The sequence below is a fragment of the Apium graveolens genome, chromosome 5 (assembly GCF_009905375.1).
Source record: "Apium graveolens cultivar Ventura chromosome 5, ASM990537v1, whole genome shotgun sequence".
Lineage (NCBI taxonomy): Eukaryota > Viridiplantae > Streptophyta > Magnoliopsida > Apiales > Apiaceae > Apium > Apium graveolens.
The window spans coordinates 245,796,352-245,818,963 of NC_133651.1; the positions used below are offsets into that span (position 1 = coordinate 245,796,352).

Consider the following 22,612-nt stretch of genomic DNA (forward strand, 5'->3'; position numbering starts at 1 on the left):
ATCGTGTATTTATATTTATGAAAATAATACCCCTAAGTAAAATTAAGGGTCTAATTACACTCCTAATAAAAATATTTGGCCCCAATTTTTATAATTTTTGGGTATTAATAATGAATTTTTAAATATCCAATAAATACAAAATAAATACTAAAAATTCCCAAAAATTGTGAAAAATACAAAAATACAAAGAAAAATGATATATGATAATTTTATGATCATATAAAAATAAAAATGTGATTTTTGTGGGGTTTTTGGTACCCGAAGGGGTCCGGAAAAGTCGTTTTTCGCGAAAAAGGTCAATTTGTAAAACGTCTAGGGGTTCAAAATAGCGATATGGTATAGGGCATTTTTGGTAAAATAGGACCAATAATTTTATTTGAAATACGGGCTTTTAAAACACTGTTTGAGCTGTACGGGTTTTGATATAAGATATATAACTTGCGATAAAACATTCAATAAATATCCAAAACACATTCGGATCATAACAGACAACACGTAGCACATAACGATTAGGGTTTAATGACTCAACACAGTTAATCACATAATAATACACACAATTTATCTTTATTATGATATAATACAAGCGTAATTTCTCGGTCGTTACACATAAAGCTCAACTCAAGGATTTTCACCTTATTGGTAAAGCTCTTGAAGTCAAATTGACTGGTCATGAAGACAGGATCGGGAAGATGTTAAGGGAAAAGATGGATGAACTCATTCCCTATCAAACTGAGATCAAAAATCAATTCAAACACTTCTCAGACCAGATGTCCAGATATGATCTCAATGGTGTAGATAGCAGCATGACATAACTCAAGGATTCCTTTGTTACCTTGCACAATCAAGTTCAAAACCATATCACCAACTCTAATGACACAAGGTTGAAGTTAGATTAGATGCACACTGCAAGATACACTCCTTCTCCTTTGGTCATGGATAAGATTCAGAAATTTGTGCAAACTACATTTAGGTCATCTACTGCTGCCTCTACATCAAGCTCCCATCAACCTGCATCTACTTCAACAAATCAATAGATTCAATCTCTACAAGGTCAAGTCACAGCATTGCAAGACTCTAACTCTTCTCTCACTGCACAATTTCAGGCCTTGACATCTCTTGTCAAGAGCCAACAAAAAGATATCCAAACCCTGGTGGACTCCCATAAGCATCTTCAAATGCAGAATTCTATAGCTTTGGGAGCCATCATGGGCAAACTCAACATACCACTACCTTATCTACCCACCTGAACAAGTAAGGCCTGAAATCCCTACTCTCATCCTCATGCCTGTCAACAAGACTAAGGGGGAGATAGAGGCTAGATTAGCACAATCAAGGTCATCTCAACAACAAGTCCAGGGTGCTGAAAAGAAATTATCTAAAGAAGTTGATCTTGACATGGAGAGACTTATTAGGGCTGCTGAAGGACCTAGTCTGAGCAGAGAGTTTGATGAACTACTCAAAGCCTTAAAAGCTTCTCTCAACAACAATCACTTCACATATAAAAAGGCCCTGGACAAGACAATAAATTTCATAAGAGTGATCATGATCAATCAGGACAACTTTTTGTAAAAGAGGATAGTGATCAATGCAAATGACTCAGGGACAGACAGATGTATGCAGGTGTCCCTTAATTACCTTGTATCAAGAAGGGTATCTGAGTTAGATATCTTCATCAACAAAGTCAAAGTTATAACTCATGAAGATACCTTGCTATTAACTGAATTGAGAGATGCTCAAGTGGCTCCTTTCCTGAAGCATATCTACAGCCAAGCAAAGGTATAGCATACATTTGTCCAAACACCAAACAATTCAAACATTTTGATATCCCCAAACAGTGTGTCATGAGTAATAAGAAGCTTATCATGATCATTGGAACTAGTTTAAAAACCAAGAAGAACAAGAACAATGATTATATGGAAATAATAAAGCTACTAAGGAGATATCTGGATAATGCAGAAGCTAACTTGCCCAAAACACAGATCAACAAGGATGATTTGGATGATGATGAGCAGAAGAAAGATTATCAAAATCCTTTTGGCTCAAATCCAAGTCAATCTAGTAAGCCATCTGGTAGCAAGAGTGGAGAGAAGAAGAAGGAGGATGACAAGAAAGATGAAGAAAATAAGAGAAGGAGTGAGAGGAGAAGCAAAAAGCTTCATGTTGGCTCAGAACCACACCAAACCCTAAAAATCCAAACATAACTAGCTCAAACCACAGCTCAACCTATAACATCAACTATCTCAAACACCAAACCACCTCAAACCTCAAAGCCAAAGTTTATTTACAAACAAACATCCAATTCTTTTCTAAAAATCCCAATCACAACAAGCCAGACAAATCTCAAGAAAATGACAACCCTACCTTTAGCCAAACCTTCACTAAAATTCAAGCACAAATCTGTTGGGAGAAAGCCTAAGAAAGTCAAGTCTACAAAGAAAGTGGAAATCACTGAAAGAGCCATCTGGAACTGTTTCAAGCAATCTGACTTTCTACCTATAAATTGGTATAACTCAGATGATGACCATTTTCAATAACTTGCTGAGGAAATAGTCAAAGTTTGGATTGTATCCCTTAGGGAAGTTTCCTTCACCTTTCTTAGTAGTAGATTAATGGACTCTCTTTCAACTTCAGATATTAAGAGAATAATAAGTTTACTAAAGGACAAGGATACTGCTACAAGGGCATGGAGATCAGTTCTAGCTTAATGGTTGATTGAAATGGAGGAAACAAAGAAAAGAGAAGAGGCTAAAGCTGAAGAGAGAATGGGGAAGTATGATGAAGAAATAGAGATGTACATAAAAAGATCTGAAGAGTTGAAAGAAAAAGGAATGAGCAGAATCTCTAAAGATGGGAGATTTCTAAACATCAAAGCTGGTGGATTCTCAAGATTCTACATAGAATTTCTAGACAGTGGTTACCCTAAGGTAGCAAGACAAAAACTTGTAGAAGCTTTAAGTGGAACACCTATCATAGAAGAACTTGAAATTCTAGACACTTGAAGGATGTTCTTAGGGAAGAAGCAGACACAAAAACTGACTTTACCTGATACTTGTAACCATTGAACCTTGTAAAACATATGTTGTACAAAAATTGTAATTCTATCATGCTTTATGTATTAATTTTATTTTCCATCATTTTAAACTTAGGGTTAGTCTTGTTAACAGGCTTGAATTTGTGTTAAGCAATCTTTTCACAAATTAGGGGAGATTGTTGTATAAGACATGCCTGTACTTTAACAAGACTAAGATAATTTGTCAACCCTGAGAAAGTTGTATTGTTATCTTAATTTGTATTTTATACTGTAATATTTAAAATCTGTAAACATGTCAAAGGAGCAGACTGGAGTCTTTTTCTATAAACAGTGTCAAGCCTAAGAATTCTATCTGGAAGAAGATCAAGAAGATCATGCCTCAGAAGAATTATGAAGAAGTTTGGAGTTGAATAAATCTGTTTTAGAAAAATATTTTAAGTCAAGATCTCTACAAGTCACAGATTTAATGTTATTTAGAAGTCATTCGAGAACTCCAGAATAGCTTATAGAGAACTCAGAAAGCTACTAGAGAACTTAGAGATATCGACAAGCCAAATTGAGGACATGAAGATTGAAGATATCGACAAGTAATTTTTTCACTAGAGAACTCAGAGTTATCGACAAGTCACCATTCATTAGAGAACTCTGAGTTATCGATAATTCAAGTTCCACTAGAGAACTCATAGATATCGATAAGTCAAAATTCACTAGAGAACTCAGAGATATCGATAAGCTAAAATTCCCTAGAGAAATCTGAGATATCGACAAGTCAAATTTGACTAGAGAACTCTGAGATATCGACAAGTCAAGAAGCCACTAGAGAACTAAGATATATCGATAAGTCAAAGTGAAGATATGAAGACTAGAGATCTCGACAAACCAAAATTCACTTATAGAAAACTGGAGACCTCTACAAGCCAAATTAAATATAGAGTGCTAGAGATCTCGATAAGCCAATATACTTATCGAGATGTCAAGTTCTTTATAGACCTAAACTGGAGATCTCGAGGTAAAATTTCAAAGTACAAAATCACAGACTAGTTCAATATTCAAGATAAACAATCAATAAATAATCCAACCAGATGGATTGACAAGTCTACAAAAAGCAGCCTGAAAAATGTGCAAGATCAATGGTGAAGATTAACTGACAGAGGAAGATTAAGATAATCACAGGATGCTAAAGATATGCCAAGCCAGAAATTAAAAAGAGTTACTTTTCTATAAATAGAAATGACAACTGACAATTTAGAAAAGCTAATAGCATGTCTTATTGTACACTGTATAAACTAGCAGTTAACTGAATTATAAAGTTAACACTGGTCCTTTAGTCAGACGTAACAATTTAGATAGAAATCTTGTAACTCTCTCAAGAAGAAGCTAAGCTCTTTAAACAAAGAGCCTAGAAATTTTGTAGCAAAACATTTTTGATTTTTAATATAAAAATTAAGTGAGTTTTGAAAAGATTGTGTTCTTGTTTATTGCATGTTTATTTACTGCATTAACACATCGTCTCTACAAGATTAAATTTACTTTGTTCAATCGAAAATATTCAAGAAAAGCTCAAAAATAGAAAAATACATTCACCCCCCTGTGTGTTATTCATTTCCTAACAAGTATCATTAATGTATTTTCTGAAGAACATGACAAGTTCAATAAGATTCATTGAGATTTAATCGGTTCCTATATTTCAACAGTACTGGAGTATCGTAACTGTTTCAGACCTTGCTGGTCTGATTTGATTAATCTTGATATTTTCTTCTTATTAGTGAAAAGATGCCGCCTACGAAAAGAAGGTAAAGACCCCCAAGGAACTCAAGACTAACCCCTGAGGTGGAAGAGAGTGGAAACACTCAACCTAAACCAGCTGATGAACAAGGTCAAAATCTAGATGAAGGACAGAATCAAAATCAGAATCCACCCCCAGTTAATAATGACCCTACTGCTCTTCTACTTGCGTTCCTACAACAACAAACCCAGAATCCACCTGAACCTAGAAGGCCCCGAGCATAGCAAACTCAGTCTACTGTAACTTTTAAATCCTTCAATTGCCTGAACCCACCTGAATTCAAGGGAACAACTAATCCCATAGAAGCTAGGATTTGGCTCCGGGAAATTGAGAAAACCTTTGAGATTGTGGGAGTAGAAGAAGACAAGAAAACCATCTTTGTTGCATTTATGTTAAATCGTGAAGCTAATTATTGGTGGGAAGCTAAGCGAGCTATCAAAGAGAACCCGATAATTCCGAGGGAAAGATTTATTGCTTTATTTCTTGAGAAATATTTCCCCAAACACTTGGAACAACAAATGAAATTAAAGTTTTTGGAGCTGAAGCAAGGAAGCATGACTATCGCGGAATATGAGAATAAGTTAGAACTCTCCAGGTTTGTACCCTACCATGTTGACACTGAAGAAAAGAGAACTAGGCATTTTCAACTAGGTTTACCACCATGGATTCAGAATCGAGTTGCAGTACTCGAGATCTCCAACTATGCGACTTTGGTACACAAGGCTTCAATTGTAGAGAGCGGGAATGATCTATATACCAAGGATAAGGGAGGTATAAAGAGAAAGTTTTCGAACAATGCTGGGAATTTTGGAAGAAATTTTGATGGAAATAAGAATAAGAAACCATTTGTGAAAAGGGAGGATCGGAGGATGGATAGACCAAGGCTTGGACATCAAGATAATCGAGGAAACGAGGCCAAGTTTTGGACTCCTCAAACTGCGAATCTACTTCAAGGAAGACCACCACTGCCAGACTGTAAAACCTATCGACGAAAGCATAGTAGACAATGTTGTCAGGAGAATGCTACTTGCTATTTATGCGGAAAGAAAGGACATTATGCCAGCAATTATAAGGACAAAGCCATCATTTGCCACAACTGCGAAAGGAAAGGACACTACGCTCGCGAATGTTGTCAAATCAGGAAGGAAAGTGAAGTACCTAGACTTATGGCACCACCAACCCAAGACAATCGCAATTCAAGCAATGCCAACATCAAATCTATTGCGCGCACTTTCAACATGACCTTAAAGGATGCAATCACTGATAATTATGGCGCCCTCCAAACCCGGGTCAAAAGTTTGGGGTCCACTCACACATACACCTATTTATAACCTGCTTTATAACAATAATAAAGATAATAATAATATGCAGTGACCCTACTTTCCAATTACAACGGATCGCAATAGGTTAAAGTATGCACACAAGCCATACACACACTTATATTATAAACACCCGAATCTCAACTATTTAAACTTACAACTGATTAATAAACATTTACAAACTTCATTAAACTTAAACTACTCCAAAAGCTGTCGGCTAGCTTAACTAGATCAACCTGGATCCCTAGCTCTCGTACTGGATTGGGGATCCTCGCTACCAACCGGTTCCTTCTTAACTAGAAAAGAATATAAATAACATCACACAAATAAGCTAACTAGCTCAGCAAGTCACATTGACAAGACTGAGAATAACGATCAAGTGAAATAAGTTAAGGTATCAAGTGAACAATGACTAATGTTTTAGATTTGGATATTATATTTTCATTTTTAAAACCAAGGCTAGGTTGTTGATCAGTCACGCACTAACCCCGAGCAAGGCACACATCTCTGCTCTAATTACTGGATCCAAGGCACACATTGGCCTAACTTGACCACCAATCTGGTATGACCATGAATCTGGTCCACAATTTTATAAAATAATCCAATTCTAACATAATAACAGAATAACTAATGTAACGCAATAAACGGAATCATAAGAAATATTGGATTTCCAATCATGAGATGGTTTTAATTTTCACAAAGGAAGTATCGCTATCAAGTGGTGAAAAAACTGGATAACAGGAGAATCAAAGTTTCATTATTACAAGGATTTGATCTTTCAATGTATAAGGTACAATGGATTGAGTATATAAGCAATCTTGGTTCAGTGTTTGGTATTTGGTTTGTATATATTTGTGGAGTAGTATCGTATCTCAATGGTTTATATTGGGGTAATCAATAATCAATGGTTCAGAAAGAATAAGGTTTACGGCTCAAAGATCAATAACTGGAATCAAGGTTTAGGGTTCAGTGCTTCAAAGCACTTACAATATAAAATAAGACTATCAATTATCTATAATATATCTCGAGAAAGTTTAGAACACTTTCCTGGTACTAGCTCGCTATACTTTACCGATTTCCAATCACAATCTCCTACTTCTCGACTACTTGTTTCCCTTTCCTACACCTTGCTTCTTCTGCTCACATATCATAAGTATCTATCAATACTCAACCCATGTGATTTTATTCGGTATATACTTCAATCTACCCTTCGTTTTACCCAAATCCGATTAACGGATTGAAAGTTATGCTAAAAACAAATAAACACTGAACATATAGATCAATAGTCCAACAAACAAGTCACGTATAACACATAGCACATCAAACAACTAATGAAATTCCATTTTTAAAGAGGTCTCGGGTCATAAACATTCTTTCAGGTATTTAATATGATTTTTAAAACATTTTTCGGAGTCAAAACGGGTCGTTGGATCAATTTCGGGTAATAAACAGAGTCTGATTACTAAAATCTGACTCTAAAATAATTTTATATTAATTATCGAGCCTTGAAAATAATTTAAAATAATATTTTAAAGTTCGAAACTATTTTTTAGGATTTTTAAATCATTTTAAAATAATTAAATCCAATTAAATTATCAACTAAAATCAATTAATAAATAATTAAACTAATTAATCAATTAATATTTAAATTAATTGATCAATTAAATAATTAACTATTAATCAAAATTAATTAATTACGTAATTTAGATTTATTTTTGAATTAAAAATGAATTTTGGAATTAAAATAAATGATTTTTAGAATTTTTGAAAATAAAAATCAATTTTGGAAATGAATTTATAAAAGAAATCTGATTTTAAAAGTTTTTAAAACGGAAATCAAATTTTTGCAAAGTTTGAAAACCCTGGGGGACTAAACTGTAAAAACAAGAATCAGGAATTGATTTTTATAAAAATCTGGATCAAAACGGGGTCAAACCGGGTTGGATTTCGGGTCGCAAAGAACAGAAACGGGTTCTTTATGAACCCAGAATCCGGCGATTGGAAAACAACTCCGGCGAGCCCTGATTTGAGCAAAAACATGGTTCCGTATAAAGCTCCTGCTAGCTCGATCCAACTCAATCTGGAATCCTAGCTCGAACACTGGGTTGAGGAAACCTTCCTATCAACCATATCCTTTTTAAATGTAGAATACATAAAAAGATTCGCAAGAGTGAGCTAACTAGCTCAGCAAGTCACAATAACGATAACTGAGGTTAAACAATATTCAAATGGGATGATTCAGAGGAATCGAGTTTCTTGTTAAACAATCATTAGAATTGGATATTCATTTTTTAAATTTTAAAACCAAGGTTAGGCTGCTAATCAGTCACGCATTAACCCCGAGCAAGGCACACGGCTCTGCTCTATAAACTGGATCCAAGGCACACACTGGCCTAATTCGACCACGAATCTGGTCTGACCACGATTCTGGTCCACATAAAGAAAACTATCCAATTCTAAAGCAGTTCAGTATGATAAACAATATAACTCAATAAAATAAGATTATAATCAACAGCGATAAATATTTGTATAAAAGCATGATGCGATTCATGAGTATCACGAGGGTATATCAAGGTATGTATAAGAAATGGCCTCCAGCCTGTAAGAGAATCAGGTATTAGATGAACAATGATTTTTCAAAGTTTACTTCTTTGATGTTACAAAGAATGGTTAGGGTATAAAAGTTTCTATATGTTCAAACAATTCTGTTCCAGTGTTTAGTGTTTGGTGGTTATATATTTGGAGAGTAGTATCATATTTTTGTGGTTTAGTATCTGGAAATCAACAAGGGATGGTTTACAAGGAATAAGGCTTACGGCTCAAAGATCAAATGATATGATCCAGGTTCAAGGCTGTTTGATTCAAAGTACTCACAATATAAAACAGAGCTATTTTGAATATTGACAATATGTCCCAAGAGAATTCAAAAATATTTGCAATATATCTCGAGAAAGGTTTAGAAGTACTTTCCTTATCTCAATTTATTCCAACTTCACTTGTACTCGTCTAATGATTCTACTCAACAACCACTTGTCTACTTTTCCTATGCCTCGCTTCTATGCACTGATCACTTGCTTTATTTTCTACGCGACAATTCCATTTTCTGATCACCTGCTTCCTTTTTTACGCCTCGCTTACTCTGCTAGGTATCATAAGTATCTATCAATATTCATCTCACATTATTCTAATCGTCGTATAGACGTCATAAAGTTTTATCTACCCTTCGTTTCACCCAAATCTGATTTACAGATTGAAAGTTATGGCTAAAACAGTCCAATAATAAACACATAGGCATATAACACATCAATCAGATAGCACGTAGCACGTAGCACATAACATGCAAGATATTTAATTTAAATAATTTTTCAAAGAAGATTCGGGGTCAAAATGATTTTCCAGGTATTTAATACGAATTTTCAAACATTTTTCAGAATTAAAACGGGACTATGATTCATTTATAATAAAATAATAGGATTCGAATACCCGAATCTTACTTTAAAATAATTTTATAATAATTATCGAGCCTTGAAAATAATTTAAAATAATATTTTAAAGCTCGAAACTATTTTTCAAAATTTTTAAATCAAAAGAAATAATTAAATCCAAATAAATAATCAATTAAAATTAATTAATAACTAATTAAATTAATTAATCAATTAATATTTAAATTAATTGACCAACTAAATAATTAATTATTAACTAAAATTAATTAATTTAAATAATTTAGATTTATTTTAATTAAAAATAATTTTCAAAATTAAAAATATTGATTTTTGAAATTTTTAAAGAATTTAAAACAATTTTCTGAAAATAAATTAAACAGAAATACGATTTTTTACAAATTTTCGAAACTGAAATCCAAGATTTGCAAGGTCGGCAAAAGTACAGGGGCTTAACTGCACTTTTGCCCCCTTATTCGTCTTCTCCGTCGCCATTCACCGGCCGGTCGCCATTAACGGCGACCGCCGAGCTTTCCGGCGACCTGCAACATACCCAAACCATCACGAAACTAACAAGAAATGATCTACTCGCCTCCAAAAACAGATTCATGTAAACAATTCGTTCAATATATCAATGAATCAGCCGAAAATTACGACGGAAGTTTACGCCGCCATCGAGTTTCAAACTCCGGCGAGGCCCTTTCCGGAATCCTCTGTTCATGAAACCTACCTCAATCGATTTCTTGTTAAACGATCAATTTAATGGTATCAACTAATTGGACTAATAACCCCTGGGTTAAAAATGCCCAAATTTCATTCAAGAACAATCAAGAACAGTCAAACCCAAATTTTAATAATTCGAGAATCAAACTCAATTTTGAGCATGTTATTGATATCCAAATTAGTCATATAATATATTAAAATCATCAGGAAGAATAACTCTACAACGTGCAATCATCAAATCATACAAACAATCTCTCGAACAAAAAAATCATATTTTAAATCAAATTAATTTGAAAATAAATAAAAATATAGGAAAATACCCTTTGATTTTGCACAAAAACCAGTTCTGAAATCTGATAGTATGATTCAAGAGCTTCGTTTTGAGTACTTGAGCTTCCCAAACGGATTCCGATAACACCTCCAAAAACTTGTTTGATTCTTGAAAGTTTATATAAATATATAGATTTTCTCTATAAATTTATATATTTACTGTCTGTAAATGATTTTCTGTGCGAAATAAAATACGGTAAGGGCTATTTATACTTACGGAATATTGGTACCTCGTCGGATCATACCGGATATAAAATATTACGTTTATTTGAGAAAAATGATCCAAAACGGTACCGGTTTTGGGATAATTATCCAAATCTGTATATTTTGTACTGCGGTCTTGGTCTCAGCGCTTTGGTCACACATACTACGAGTTGATAATTATAATAGTTTAATAAAAAGATCCCGTTTATCGAATATACGGGTTTTATCGATTTACCGAAACAAATATTGTATCAAAAATATTGTGCCGGGACCCGCACGGGCAAAACCGTACGCCGGATCGAAAAAGTCAAAACATAGAAGATGCTCGGAATATTGCAATTGGGTTAGAAAGGAGTTTTCGGAACAGTTTCGGGTTTTAAAAATATAAAAACGGTTGATGTCGGTTGGTTCCCGATTATACAAAATAGTTTATAATTACTCGGAAAAATAATTTATTAAATCCATAAATCATTTATAAAATCATAAATCAACATAAACATTAATAGAAAAATATGGTAATTATACATATTTTATTTTGGCCATATAAAAATTAAAATACTCAAATTATATCATATTTACATATCCAAACACAGATACCACTTCACTAGATAATTCACCAAAAATTCATGTAATACTCACATAATATTTATTTATTAATAAAATTAATTACACGTCATATCCCGGATATTACAAAAACTCCCAAGAACACCGACGAAAACTTCAATTCGACAACACGTCTCTTACAGGCCTCGTGATAAGTGGCATTTTATACCACTTAAAACGTCTTATAATAGCTTGAATTGGTGTCTTGAAATCAAGTATTTTGTGTATTTGATGCGTTTTTCTAGTGTTTGTGCATTTCAGGGTATTAATTGCATTTCGGGAGAGAATTCATCAATAATAAGCCTTGGCATTTGTTTAGCATTGCAAGAGGGAAGATAGGAGCAGATTGCAGCGAAGAAACGGAAGAAAAATAGATCAGTTTCCAGAAGGGGGCTGAGCGCCCGCTCAGGAATGCTGAGCGGCCGCGCAGGGTCGGATTTTCAGAATTATTATTTTAGACTCCTATTTCTGTTTGACTTCCAACTTCTGAGTTAGCTAGGCTTTATGAGACTCCTATATAAGTAGATTTCAGAGATGTTTCAAAAAGGTTGGATCGTAGTATTAATCAAAGAGCAAGGAGATAAGGAAGAAGACCGTTTTAGCACACCGCAACGAAGAGGAAGCATATTTTCTTGTGATTCTTTGTTTCGTTGTAACGTTGGATGCTAGTTTTCTTTACTTTGAACCTATTTACTCTTGTGATGTACTCTGGTTTAATATAAGTAGTTTTAGTTATTATTCTCGTGTGTTATTATCATGTTTTCATATGAACCCATGATGACGATGAGTGCTATCATGGGCTAATCGTGATCATGGGGTCGTAACGGATTTACTATGGAATTCTTTAGTTAGTTGTTTAATACCTTAGTGTGTGATGATTGTATGATATCTAGTATTGGTTGTGCGTAATCGTCTTATGTGCGTCACGAACATATAAGATAGGGTGTTAATCTCTTGTGAAGCGACGGTGGATCTTGAGATTTAGAACTTGTCATGCTAGCATAGGTTCATGTACGAGTATGCATGATTAGTGGGTAACTCTAACCGTTTTATTCGCCCTGTGTAATCAAAAGGAATAACTTGTGCTTAAATCGTTATGTTGTCAATTTCTATAGACATATAGGGACTCAACATAATTGATGCCTATTCAACTTTTATCTTAATTGTGGATGCTTGGTAGAATGGTATTAGTACAATGAAAGTTGGTTTTTATCAGTTTCGTGTTATTCAATTAATATCATCATTGTTGCATGCTAAGGGTAAGAACAATAGCTATTGAAGGAAGTAGTAATAAAGTTGTGATCTCATGAGTGTTTTAATATTGTTAATTCAAGTGTTAATTAAGTGCTTAAATCTAGTAGTTAATTGTAGTTAATAATTAGTTAATCAATTCTAAGTGTTATTGTCTTAACATTGAGAAGTAATCATACATTGGTGAGTGAGTTTAATTGAACATAATTAGTCTGAGTCTCTTTGGGAACGAACTAGAAAGTATTCTATATTACTTACGAACGCGTATACTTGCATGTGTTATTAGCGCGTGTTTTCGCCCTAACAAGTTTTTGACGCCGCTGCCGGGGACTCGGCGTATTTGTTTAGTTTATGTACTTACCATCATTGGTCATTAGGACTCAGTGATTAAGACGTGTTACTTATTGTTTCCTAATCCAAAGCCCACCTACATGTCTCTACAATTGGCTGATCGTTCTATTACTTACCCACGAGGCATAGTGGAGGATGTGCTAGTAAAGGTGGATAAGCTCTTCTTTCCTGCAGACTTTGTTATTCTGGATTTCGAGGAAGATAAGAAGATTCCCATAATCTTGGGAAGACCTTTCTTGGCTACAGGTCGTACCTTGATAGATGTGCAGAAAGGTAAACTTACAATGCGGGTGCAGGATCAGGATGTGACATTCAATGTATTCAAAGCAATGAAATTCCCTTCAAAAGATGAGGATTGCTTAAAAGTGGATTTGATTGATTCTGCGATTACTTCAGAACTTGATCATATGCTAATGTCTAATGCATTAGAGAAAGCCTTAGTGGGGGATTTTTACAGTGATGATGAGGATGGCAATGAGCAACTACAATATCTAAATGCTTCTCCCTGGAGGCGAAAGCTAGACATGCCATTTGAATCTCTTGGTACTTCTGACCTCAAAAATGCTGAAGGAAAGCTCAAACCATCTATTGAGGAAGCACCTACCTTAGAGCTTAAACCATTGCCTGAACACTTGAGGTATGCTTTTTTAGGTGATGCATCTACTTTACCTGTTATAATTGCATCTGACCTTTCAAGTAGTGAGGAGGACAAGCTCTTAAGGATCTTGAGAGAATTCAAATCGGCTATCGGATAGACTATAGCATATATCAAAGGGATCAGCCCTTCATACTGCATGCATAAGATCTGCTAGAAGAGGGTAGTAAGCTGACTGTTGAGCAACAGCGCAGACTTAATCCTATCATGAAAGAAGTGGTGAAGAAAGAAATTCTGAAGTGGCTGGATGCAGGAATCATTTATCCTATTTCTGACAGTTCTTGGGTGAGCCCCGTGCAATGTGTACCTAAGAAAGGAGGTATCACTGTGGTAGCAAATGAGAAGAACGAGCTCATCCCCACAAGAACAGTCACAGGATGGAGGGTATGTATGGATTACAGAAAGTTGAACAAGGCCACGAGGAAGAATCACTTCCCTCTTCCGTTTATTGATCAGATACTTGACAGGCTGGTCGGGCATGAGTATTATTGTCTTCTGGATGGCTATTCGGGGTATAATCAGATTTGTATTGCACCAGAGGATCAATAAAAGACTACCTTCACTTGTCCATTTGGCAAATTTGTTTTTCGCAGAGTTTCGTTTGGGTTATGTGGCGCACCGGCCACTTTTCTGAGATGTATGATGGCTATATTCTTTGACATGATTGGAAATAATGTCGAGGTGTTCATGGATGACTTCTCCATCTTTGGACATTCGTATGATAAATGTTTGGATAATCTTCGTGCAGTACTCAAAAGGTGTGTGGAAACTAATTTGGTGCTCAATTGGGAAAAATGTCATTTTATGGTGCGTGAAGGCATTATTCTTGGGCATAAGGTCTCTAGCAAGGGTCTTGAGGTGGACAAAGCCAAGGTGGGAGTCATTGAAAATCTTCCACCACCTATTTCTGTGAAAGGAATCCGTAGTTTTCTTGGTCATGCGGGTTTTTATCGACGTTTCATCAAGGACTTTTCAAAGATATATAAGTCGTTGTGCAACTTGCTTGAGAAGGATGTGCCTTTCAAATTTGATGATGACTGCTTGACGGCATCCGAGACTCTCAAGTAGAGTTTGATAACTGCACCAGTTATTACAGCACCTGATTGGACAGAGCCTTTTGAGATGATGTGTGATGCGAGTGTATGCGGTGGGCGCAGTTCTTGGGCAGCGCAAGAATAATCTCTTTCATGTGGTCTACTATGCTAGCAAGACCTTAAATGGGGCCCAAATGAACTACACCGCTACTGAAAAGGAGCTCTTGGCTTTAGTCTTTGGTTTTGAAAAATTTTGATCTTATTTGCTTGGGACAAAGGTGACAGTGTTCACTGATCATGCGGTCATTCGCTATTTGGTTTCCAAGAAGGATTCGAAGCCGAGACTCATTCGTTGGGTACCCTTGCTACAGGAGTTTGAGTTAGAGATCAAGGATCGAAAAGGTACTGAGAATCAAGTAGCTGACCATCTCTCTAGATTGGAGAATCCCGAGTCTACTTCACATGATAAGACATTGATCAATGAATCTTTTCCGGATGAGCAGTTGTTCGCAGTTCAGGAGGAAGAGCCATGGTTCGCAGATATTGTGAATTATCTTGTCAGTAATATAATGCCTCCTAATTTGACCACAGCTCAAAAGAAGAAGTTTCTGCATGAGGTGAAGTGGTATATGTGGGATGAACCGTATTTATTTAGATAGGGAGCTGACCAGATCATTAGGAGATGTATCCTATTTTGTGAGACGGGGGGGATATTACGAGACTGCCACTCCACAGTTTATGGTGGACACTATGGTGGTAAGAAGACGGCAGCTCGTATTCTGCAAGCAGGTTTTTTCTGGCCTACTTTATTTAAGGATGCTCATCAGTTTATTTTAAGGTGTGATCGTTGCCAAAGAGTGGGAAATCTTATGAGAAAGGATGAGATGTTGTTAAATGTGATGCTTGAAGTCGAGGTCTTTGATGTTCGGGGAATCGATTTCATGGGGCCTTTTGTCTCGTCCTGCAATAATCAGTACATCTTGTTGGTAGTCGATTATGTCTCAAAATGGGTAGAAGTCAAGGCTCTACTGACGAATGATGCAAATGCAGTGTTGAACTTTCTTCATAAGCAGATTTTCACAAGGTTTGGAACGCCATGAGTAATCATAAGTGATGAAGGGTCGCATTTCTGCAACCGTAAGTTTACTTCTATGATGCAGTGCTACAATGTGAATCATCGTGTTGCTACTGCCTATCATCCGTAAATAAATGGTCAAGCGGAAGTATCTAACAGAGAGATCAAGCGCATTTTAGAGAAGGTTGTTTGTCCGTCAAGGAAGGATTGATCTTTAAAGCTCGATGAAGCTGTTTGGGCTTAGAGAATAGCATATAAGACTCCACTTGGAATGTCCCTGTTTCAATTTGTGTATGGTAAGGGATGTCATTTACCTGCGGAGCTTGAGCATAAGGCCTATTGGGCGTTGAAAAAGTTGAACCTGGATCTAGATGCAGTTGGAAAGAAGCGAATACTTCAGCTTAATGAACTTGATGAATTTTGACTCCAAGCGTACGAGAACAACAAAATGTACAAGGAAAAAGTGAAAAGGTGGCACGACAGGAAGCTTCATCCTAAGTTATTTCTGTCGGGACAGCAAGTTCTTTTATTCAACTCTCGTCTCCGACTTTTTCCTGGGAAGTTAAAATCATGGTGGTCTGGACCTTTTACTGTCAAAATTGTGTTTCCACATGGAGCGGTGGAGATTTTTGAGAATGATCTGGACCAAGCATTCAAGGTTAATGGTCAGCATTTGAAGCACTACTATGGGGACACGGAAAACCGGGAGGTGGTTAGTGCCGTTTTATTGTCAACTTGAGTAAGGTACGCTACGTCAAGCTAATGACGAAAAAGAAGCGCTTCTTGGGAGGCAACCCATGATTTGTTGATACAGGAACCCTTAAAAGTTAGTAACATATCTAAAACCATAAAAAAAATCAGAAAAATAGGGCAAGGAAAAAAATCCATAAGACCCCTGAGCGGTCGCTCAGAAGAGCTGAGCGACCTCTCAAGGGCCGACTGGGAGAAATTTTTTTAGACCAATCAAAATCCAAAAAAAATTGAAAAATAAAAAAACAAAATACAGCCCATTACCCATAACTTATTTCCCCATTATCCCATGTTTTTAACCCTCAAACCCACTCCTAATCAAATTTTACCCTAATCCCTACCCTATATATACATTCACCTATTCCATATACTCCCCGTACACTTTTAAACCTTAAACTCTCTCCCAAATCCAAAAATACAAATCTTAAACACTTTTACTCAATTTCGATGGCACCCAAGAGATCAAGGACTATCGATAGCAGCAGCACTGTCCCTACTGCTGATTCTTCGAGGGGTACTGCTGCGAGGCCTCGTTTGAATGATAGGGCTGCTGAGGAGGAGTATACTAGGCTTCTGGGTAAGCCAATTTTGAAGGAGAGGGGGTTCTTACCATCGGGGAGGGATGGTGAGTTGCTGCCTATGATTGCTGAGAAGGGTTGGATTGCTTTCTGTGAGTCTCCTGAAGCAGTTCCGATGAGCGTGGTTCGCGAGTTCTATGCGAACGCGAAGGCTGAGAAGAATGGGTATTCTGTTGTTCGGGGGATGACTGTGGATTATCACCCTGCGGCGATTCGTCGTGTGATTGGGCAGCGACAGAGGAAGCCCACAGAGGAGAATTGGAACGAGAAGACTGCTGAGGATTTTGACTTGGACTTAATTTATGCTACTCTCGGCCGGGCACAGTTTGGACCTTTAAGACTGGGACTAACGAGTATCGCCATTTTTCAGCGATTGCGATGAACAGGTATGCCCGTGCATGGAATGCTTTTATTTGCGCTAATATTCTGCCTACTTCACATGCACATGAAGTCACAGTTGAGAGAGCACAGTTGTTATGGGAAATTTTGAATGAGGAGTACTATGTGGACCTTGGTGAGTTCATCTACCAAGGAATTCTGAAGTTTTTGAGGGGAGCTAAGTACATGAACATCCCTTATACATCCACGGTGGCAAAGCTTTGCCGAGCAGTGGGAGTTCAGTGGTCGTCTCATGAGCAGTTGCAGTTGCCGGTCGCACCTCCGGGACTCTACATGTGATGCAGGAGTGGACCGGTGGTGAGCCCAAGGAACATGGGCTGGGTTATCATCTTCCACGAGGGCGTCCAGCATGAGGAGCTACCATGGAGAGGCCGAGGCGAGATGAGGCTGGTTCTTCTAGAGCTCAGGAGGGTGCTGGGATGGCTGATGCCCAGTATAGGAGGCTGTCGAGGAGGATGGACGCTATGTACGAGACACAGAGCAGGTTTGCTCAGGAGCTCACCCTTGCACTTGGGACTACTTTTCGAGGCCTTGGAGCTGACATCCAGTGGCCAGTTTTTGGTGTGAACTCTGCATATCCGCCTCCTGATACACCACCCTCTGAGGGTGATGATGATGATGATCTCTCCGAGTAGGTATACCCTGTGTTCCTTTCTACTACCTTCACTGGGGACAGTGAAGATTTTAAATTTGGGGGTGGTAGTTAAGGAATATGTTGTGTGTGTGTCATATAGTTGCATATTCATGATAGTTTAGTTCATATAATTACATTTTTTTTGCCATATAGTTTTTTTTATTATTTATAGCTTTATTTTATTATTTATAGCTTTATTTATCATGTCATGTAGCTCATGCATATGCCATGATCCCTTTTGCGCTGATTTACCAATTAATTTGTGATGTTGATGCGAGTGTAGTGATAGCGTTAAAGGATGTTGAGTCTTGTAGGTTGACGTGCATGCTAGAAACACTTGTAATTTCACTAAGTCTTAGAGAATGCTTAAGGACTAGATTGTTGTTATGATTTGATGATTTTCGAGGTTAATCTATTGATTATGCTTAGAATTTTATAATAGGTTCTTAGTGATAAAAGGCATGAAAAGAAAAAAAAATGGAGTGAAAAATGGAATTCATTGCTAATTGTGGCTAGGTGTCAAATGGCTAGTAGCCGGCTCGTATTCTTATGCGAGTAGTCTAGGGTTGAGCAAAAGGGAGCAAAACGCGCTTGCTCAGAAATTTTGAGAAAAAATAGAAAAAAAAAGAAAATATAGAAAAAAATATAAAAGAAAAAAAATAAATAAAGAGTTAATGCATAATTGATCACGAGTGGGCTCTTTGGTATTCGAGTTATTAAGTTCTTAGGGGACTTTGTGCCTAGTGACCTAAGGCTTTTATAGTCTGGGATCCGCACCTAACGCTCGCTACATGGATGCCATTGTATAAGTCTTTTGTGGACCTCACTCATTGCACGGTCAAATAAGCATTTATTGTTATAAATAAAAAGCATGATTTCGTAATAAGCTCCAGAGTCTTGTAGTGTTATAAGTCATTTTATGCCTAGAATTTTATTCTTCGTATAATCATACGATTTCCTTGAGGATAGTCGAGTTATGATAATGGATCTAGTTTCGAAGCATATCTGTTAAGCACCTGCACACACCACGTTTCTGGCTGTATGTTAGTTTGCATAATTTGATTGATCTTTATTCGCCTAATTGCATTTGTTGAGATGTCGTAAGTTGGTTAGTTTGGTCATAGTAAGGGGGATCGTTGCATTTCATATAGATTGCATTCATGCATGTTTTCGTTTTGTTTTTGAGTCTGTGACGCTTGAGGACAAGCATCGATTTAAGTTTGGGGGTGTGATAAGTGGCATTTTATACCACTTAGAATGTCTTATAATAGCTTGAATTGGTGTCTTGAAATCAAGTATTTTATGTATTTGATGCGTTTTTCTAGTGTTTATGCATTCCAGGGTATTAATTGCATTTCGGGAGAGAATTCATCAATAATAAGCCTTGGCATGTGTTTAGCATTGTAAGAGGGAAGATAGGAGTAGATTGCAGCGAAAAAACTGAAGAAAAATAGATCAGTTTCTAGAAGGGGGCTGAGTGCCCGCTCAGCTCTGCTGAGCGACCGCTCAGGAAGTTGAGCGCCCACTCAGGAATGCTGAGCGATCGCGTAGGGTCGAATTTTCAGAATTATTATTTTAGACTCCTATTTCTGTTTGACTTCCAACTTCTGAGTTAGCTAGGCTTTATGGGACTCCTATATAAGTAGATTTCAGAGACGTTTCAAAAAGGTTGGATCGTAGTATTAATCAAAGAGCAAGGAGATAAGGAAGAAGACCGTTTTAGCACACTGCAACGATGAGGAAGCATATTTTCTTATGATTCTTTGTTTCGTTGTAATGTTGGATGCTAGTTTTCTTTACTTTGAACCTATTTACTCTTGTGACGTACTCTGGTTTAATATAAGTAGTTTTAGTTATTATTCTCGTGTGTTATTATCTTGTTTTCATATGAACCCATGATGACGATGAGTGCTATCATGGGCTAATCGTGATCATGGGGTCGTAACGGATTTACTATGGAATTCTTTAGTTAGTTGTTTAATACCTTAGTGTGTGATGATTGTATGATATCTAGTATTGGTTGTGCGTAATCGTCTTATTTACATCGCGAACATATAAGATAGGGTGTTAATCTCTTGTGAAGCGACGGTGGATCTTGAGATTTAGAACTTGCCATGCTAGTATAGGTTCATGTACGAGTATGCATGATTAGTGGGTAACTCTAACCGTTTTATTCGCCCTATGTAATCAAAAGGAATAACTTGTGCTTAAATCGTTATGTTGTCAATTTCTGTAGACATATAGGGACTCAACATAATTGATGCCTATTCAACTTCTATCTTAATTGTGGATGCTTGGTATAATGGTATTAGTATAATGAAAGTTGGCTTTTATCAGTTTCATGTTATTCGATTAATATCATCACTGTTGCATGCTAAGGGTAAGAACAATAGCTATTGAAGGAAGTAGTAATGAAGTTGTGATCTCATGAGTGTTTTAATATTGTTAATTCAAGTGTTAATTAAGTGCTTAAATCTAGTAGTTAATTGTAGTTAATAATTAGTTAATCAATTATAAGTGTTATTGTCTTAACATTGAGAAGTAATCATACATTGGTGAGTGAGTTTAATTGAACATAATTAGTCTGAGTCTCTGTGGGAACGAACTAGAAAGTATTCTATATTACTTGTGAACGCGTATACTTGCGTGTGTTATTAGCGCGTATTTTCGCCCTAACACCTCGTCGATTGGCAAGACTTATACTAATCGATTGCAAATTTCATAAGGAACGTTACCCACCCCTCTAGAACGTCTATAAATCCCTAAATAAGAAACCCCCAAATTCAGTCAAGAACATTCAAACGAGTATAAACCCTAATTTGAACATGTTATTGGACTCCAAATTGATCATATGACATACCAAAATCATCAGGAAGAGAAGCTCTACAACATGAAATCATCAAATCATCCAAACAATTGCTCGAACTCAAAACCCAAATTTTAATTCTTAAAAATTTGAATATAAATCAGTTTATAGGAAATTAACCTTTGATTCTGCAGTGATTCTGATGGATGATTTTGAAAGTACAAATCAATAGCTTCGTTTTGAGTATATGCACGCCAAAATCCGATATCAATAACGCCTCCGGATTTGAGTTTGATTACGAAGAACGAAATATAAATATAGAATTTTCTTTGTTTTATAAAGATTTAACTAGTTTGCAATTGATTTTCTGTACGGAAATAAATACGGTAAGGGTTATTTATATTTACAGAAAATTAGTACCCCGTTGGATCATTCCGGATATAAAATAGTACGTTTATTTATAAAAACAGATCCAAAACGGTACCGGCTTCGGGATAATTATCCAAATATGTACAATTTGTACTGCGGTCTTGGTCTCAGTGCTTGGTTACACATATTACGAGGTGATAATTATAATATTTTAATAAAAAGATCTCATTTATCGAAAATACGAGTTTTATTAATTACCGAAACGAATTTTGTATCGAAAATATTGCGCCGGGACCCGCACAGGACAAACCGTACGCCGGATCCAAAAAGTCGAAACATGGAAAATGCTCGGAATATCGCAATTAGGTTAAAGAAGTTCTCGAAAGAGTTTCGGGTTATAAAAACATAAAAACGGGTAAGTCGGCTGGTTCCCGATTATATAAAATAGTTTATAGATACTCGGAAAAAGAATTTATTAAATCCATAAATTTCCTATAAAATCACAAATCATCATAAAAATAATTAGGAAGATATAAAAATTAAAATACTCTAATTATATCAATATTAAACATCCAAACACATATACCACTTAACACATAATTCACAGAATAAATACTGAACATGCATAATATATATTTATTAGCAAAAATAATTACACGATATATCCCAGATATTACAATAATGATGTCATCGCAAGTACGCTCCTAGTAAATTCTGTAAATGCTTGTGTGTTAATTGACTCTGGCTCTACTAGATCTTCCATATCTGAGAATTTTATGAATAAGTTGGGATTAGAATTAACATCGTTAGAGGAAGATATGATGGTAGAGATTGCAAATCAAGAAGTTATACCTGTTAACCGAGTATGCCCTAATTGTACGATAGAGATTCAAGGAAAACCTTTTGTTGTGGATCTTATTCCTTTTAAACTGGGAGAATTTGATGTAATATTGGGAATGGACTGGTTGACGCGATACGATGCTCAGATCAACTGTAGGTTAAAGAGAGTTAGCTTAAAAAGTCTGGATAATAAGAAAGTAATTCTTCCTGGTCAGAAGCAAACCCGTCAATTTCTCACTATGTTGCAAGCCAGAAGAATACCACGCCAAGGCTGTCAAGCATATCTCACACACGTTATAGATACAGTAAAGTCTACTCCTAGGCTAGAAGAAATCCCTGTCATAAAGGTTTTTGAGGATATATTTCCCGAAAACCTACCCGGATTACCCCCGATAGAGAAATCGAATTCACAATCGATCTCGCTCCAGGGATGA

The 22,612-nt window shown here is 36.3% G+C and overlaps 1 protein-coding gene across 1 annotated transcript; it reads left to right on the top strand.

Moving 5' to 3' along the window:
• The first annotated feature begins 1,841 nt into the window (after positions 1 to 1,841).
• On the top strand, positions 1,842 to 22,612 carry LOC141660856 (uncharacterized). The gene is made up of 3 exons (XM_074467839.1): positions 1,842 to 2,159; positions 5,102 to 5,736; positions 22,093 to 22,612. Exons 1-3 carry the CDS (start codon positions 1,842 to 1,844, stop codon positions 22,610 to 22,612), a joined length of 1,473 nt encoding a protein of 490 aa, XP_074323940.1.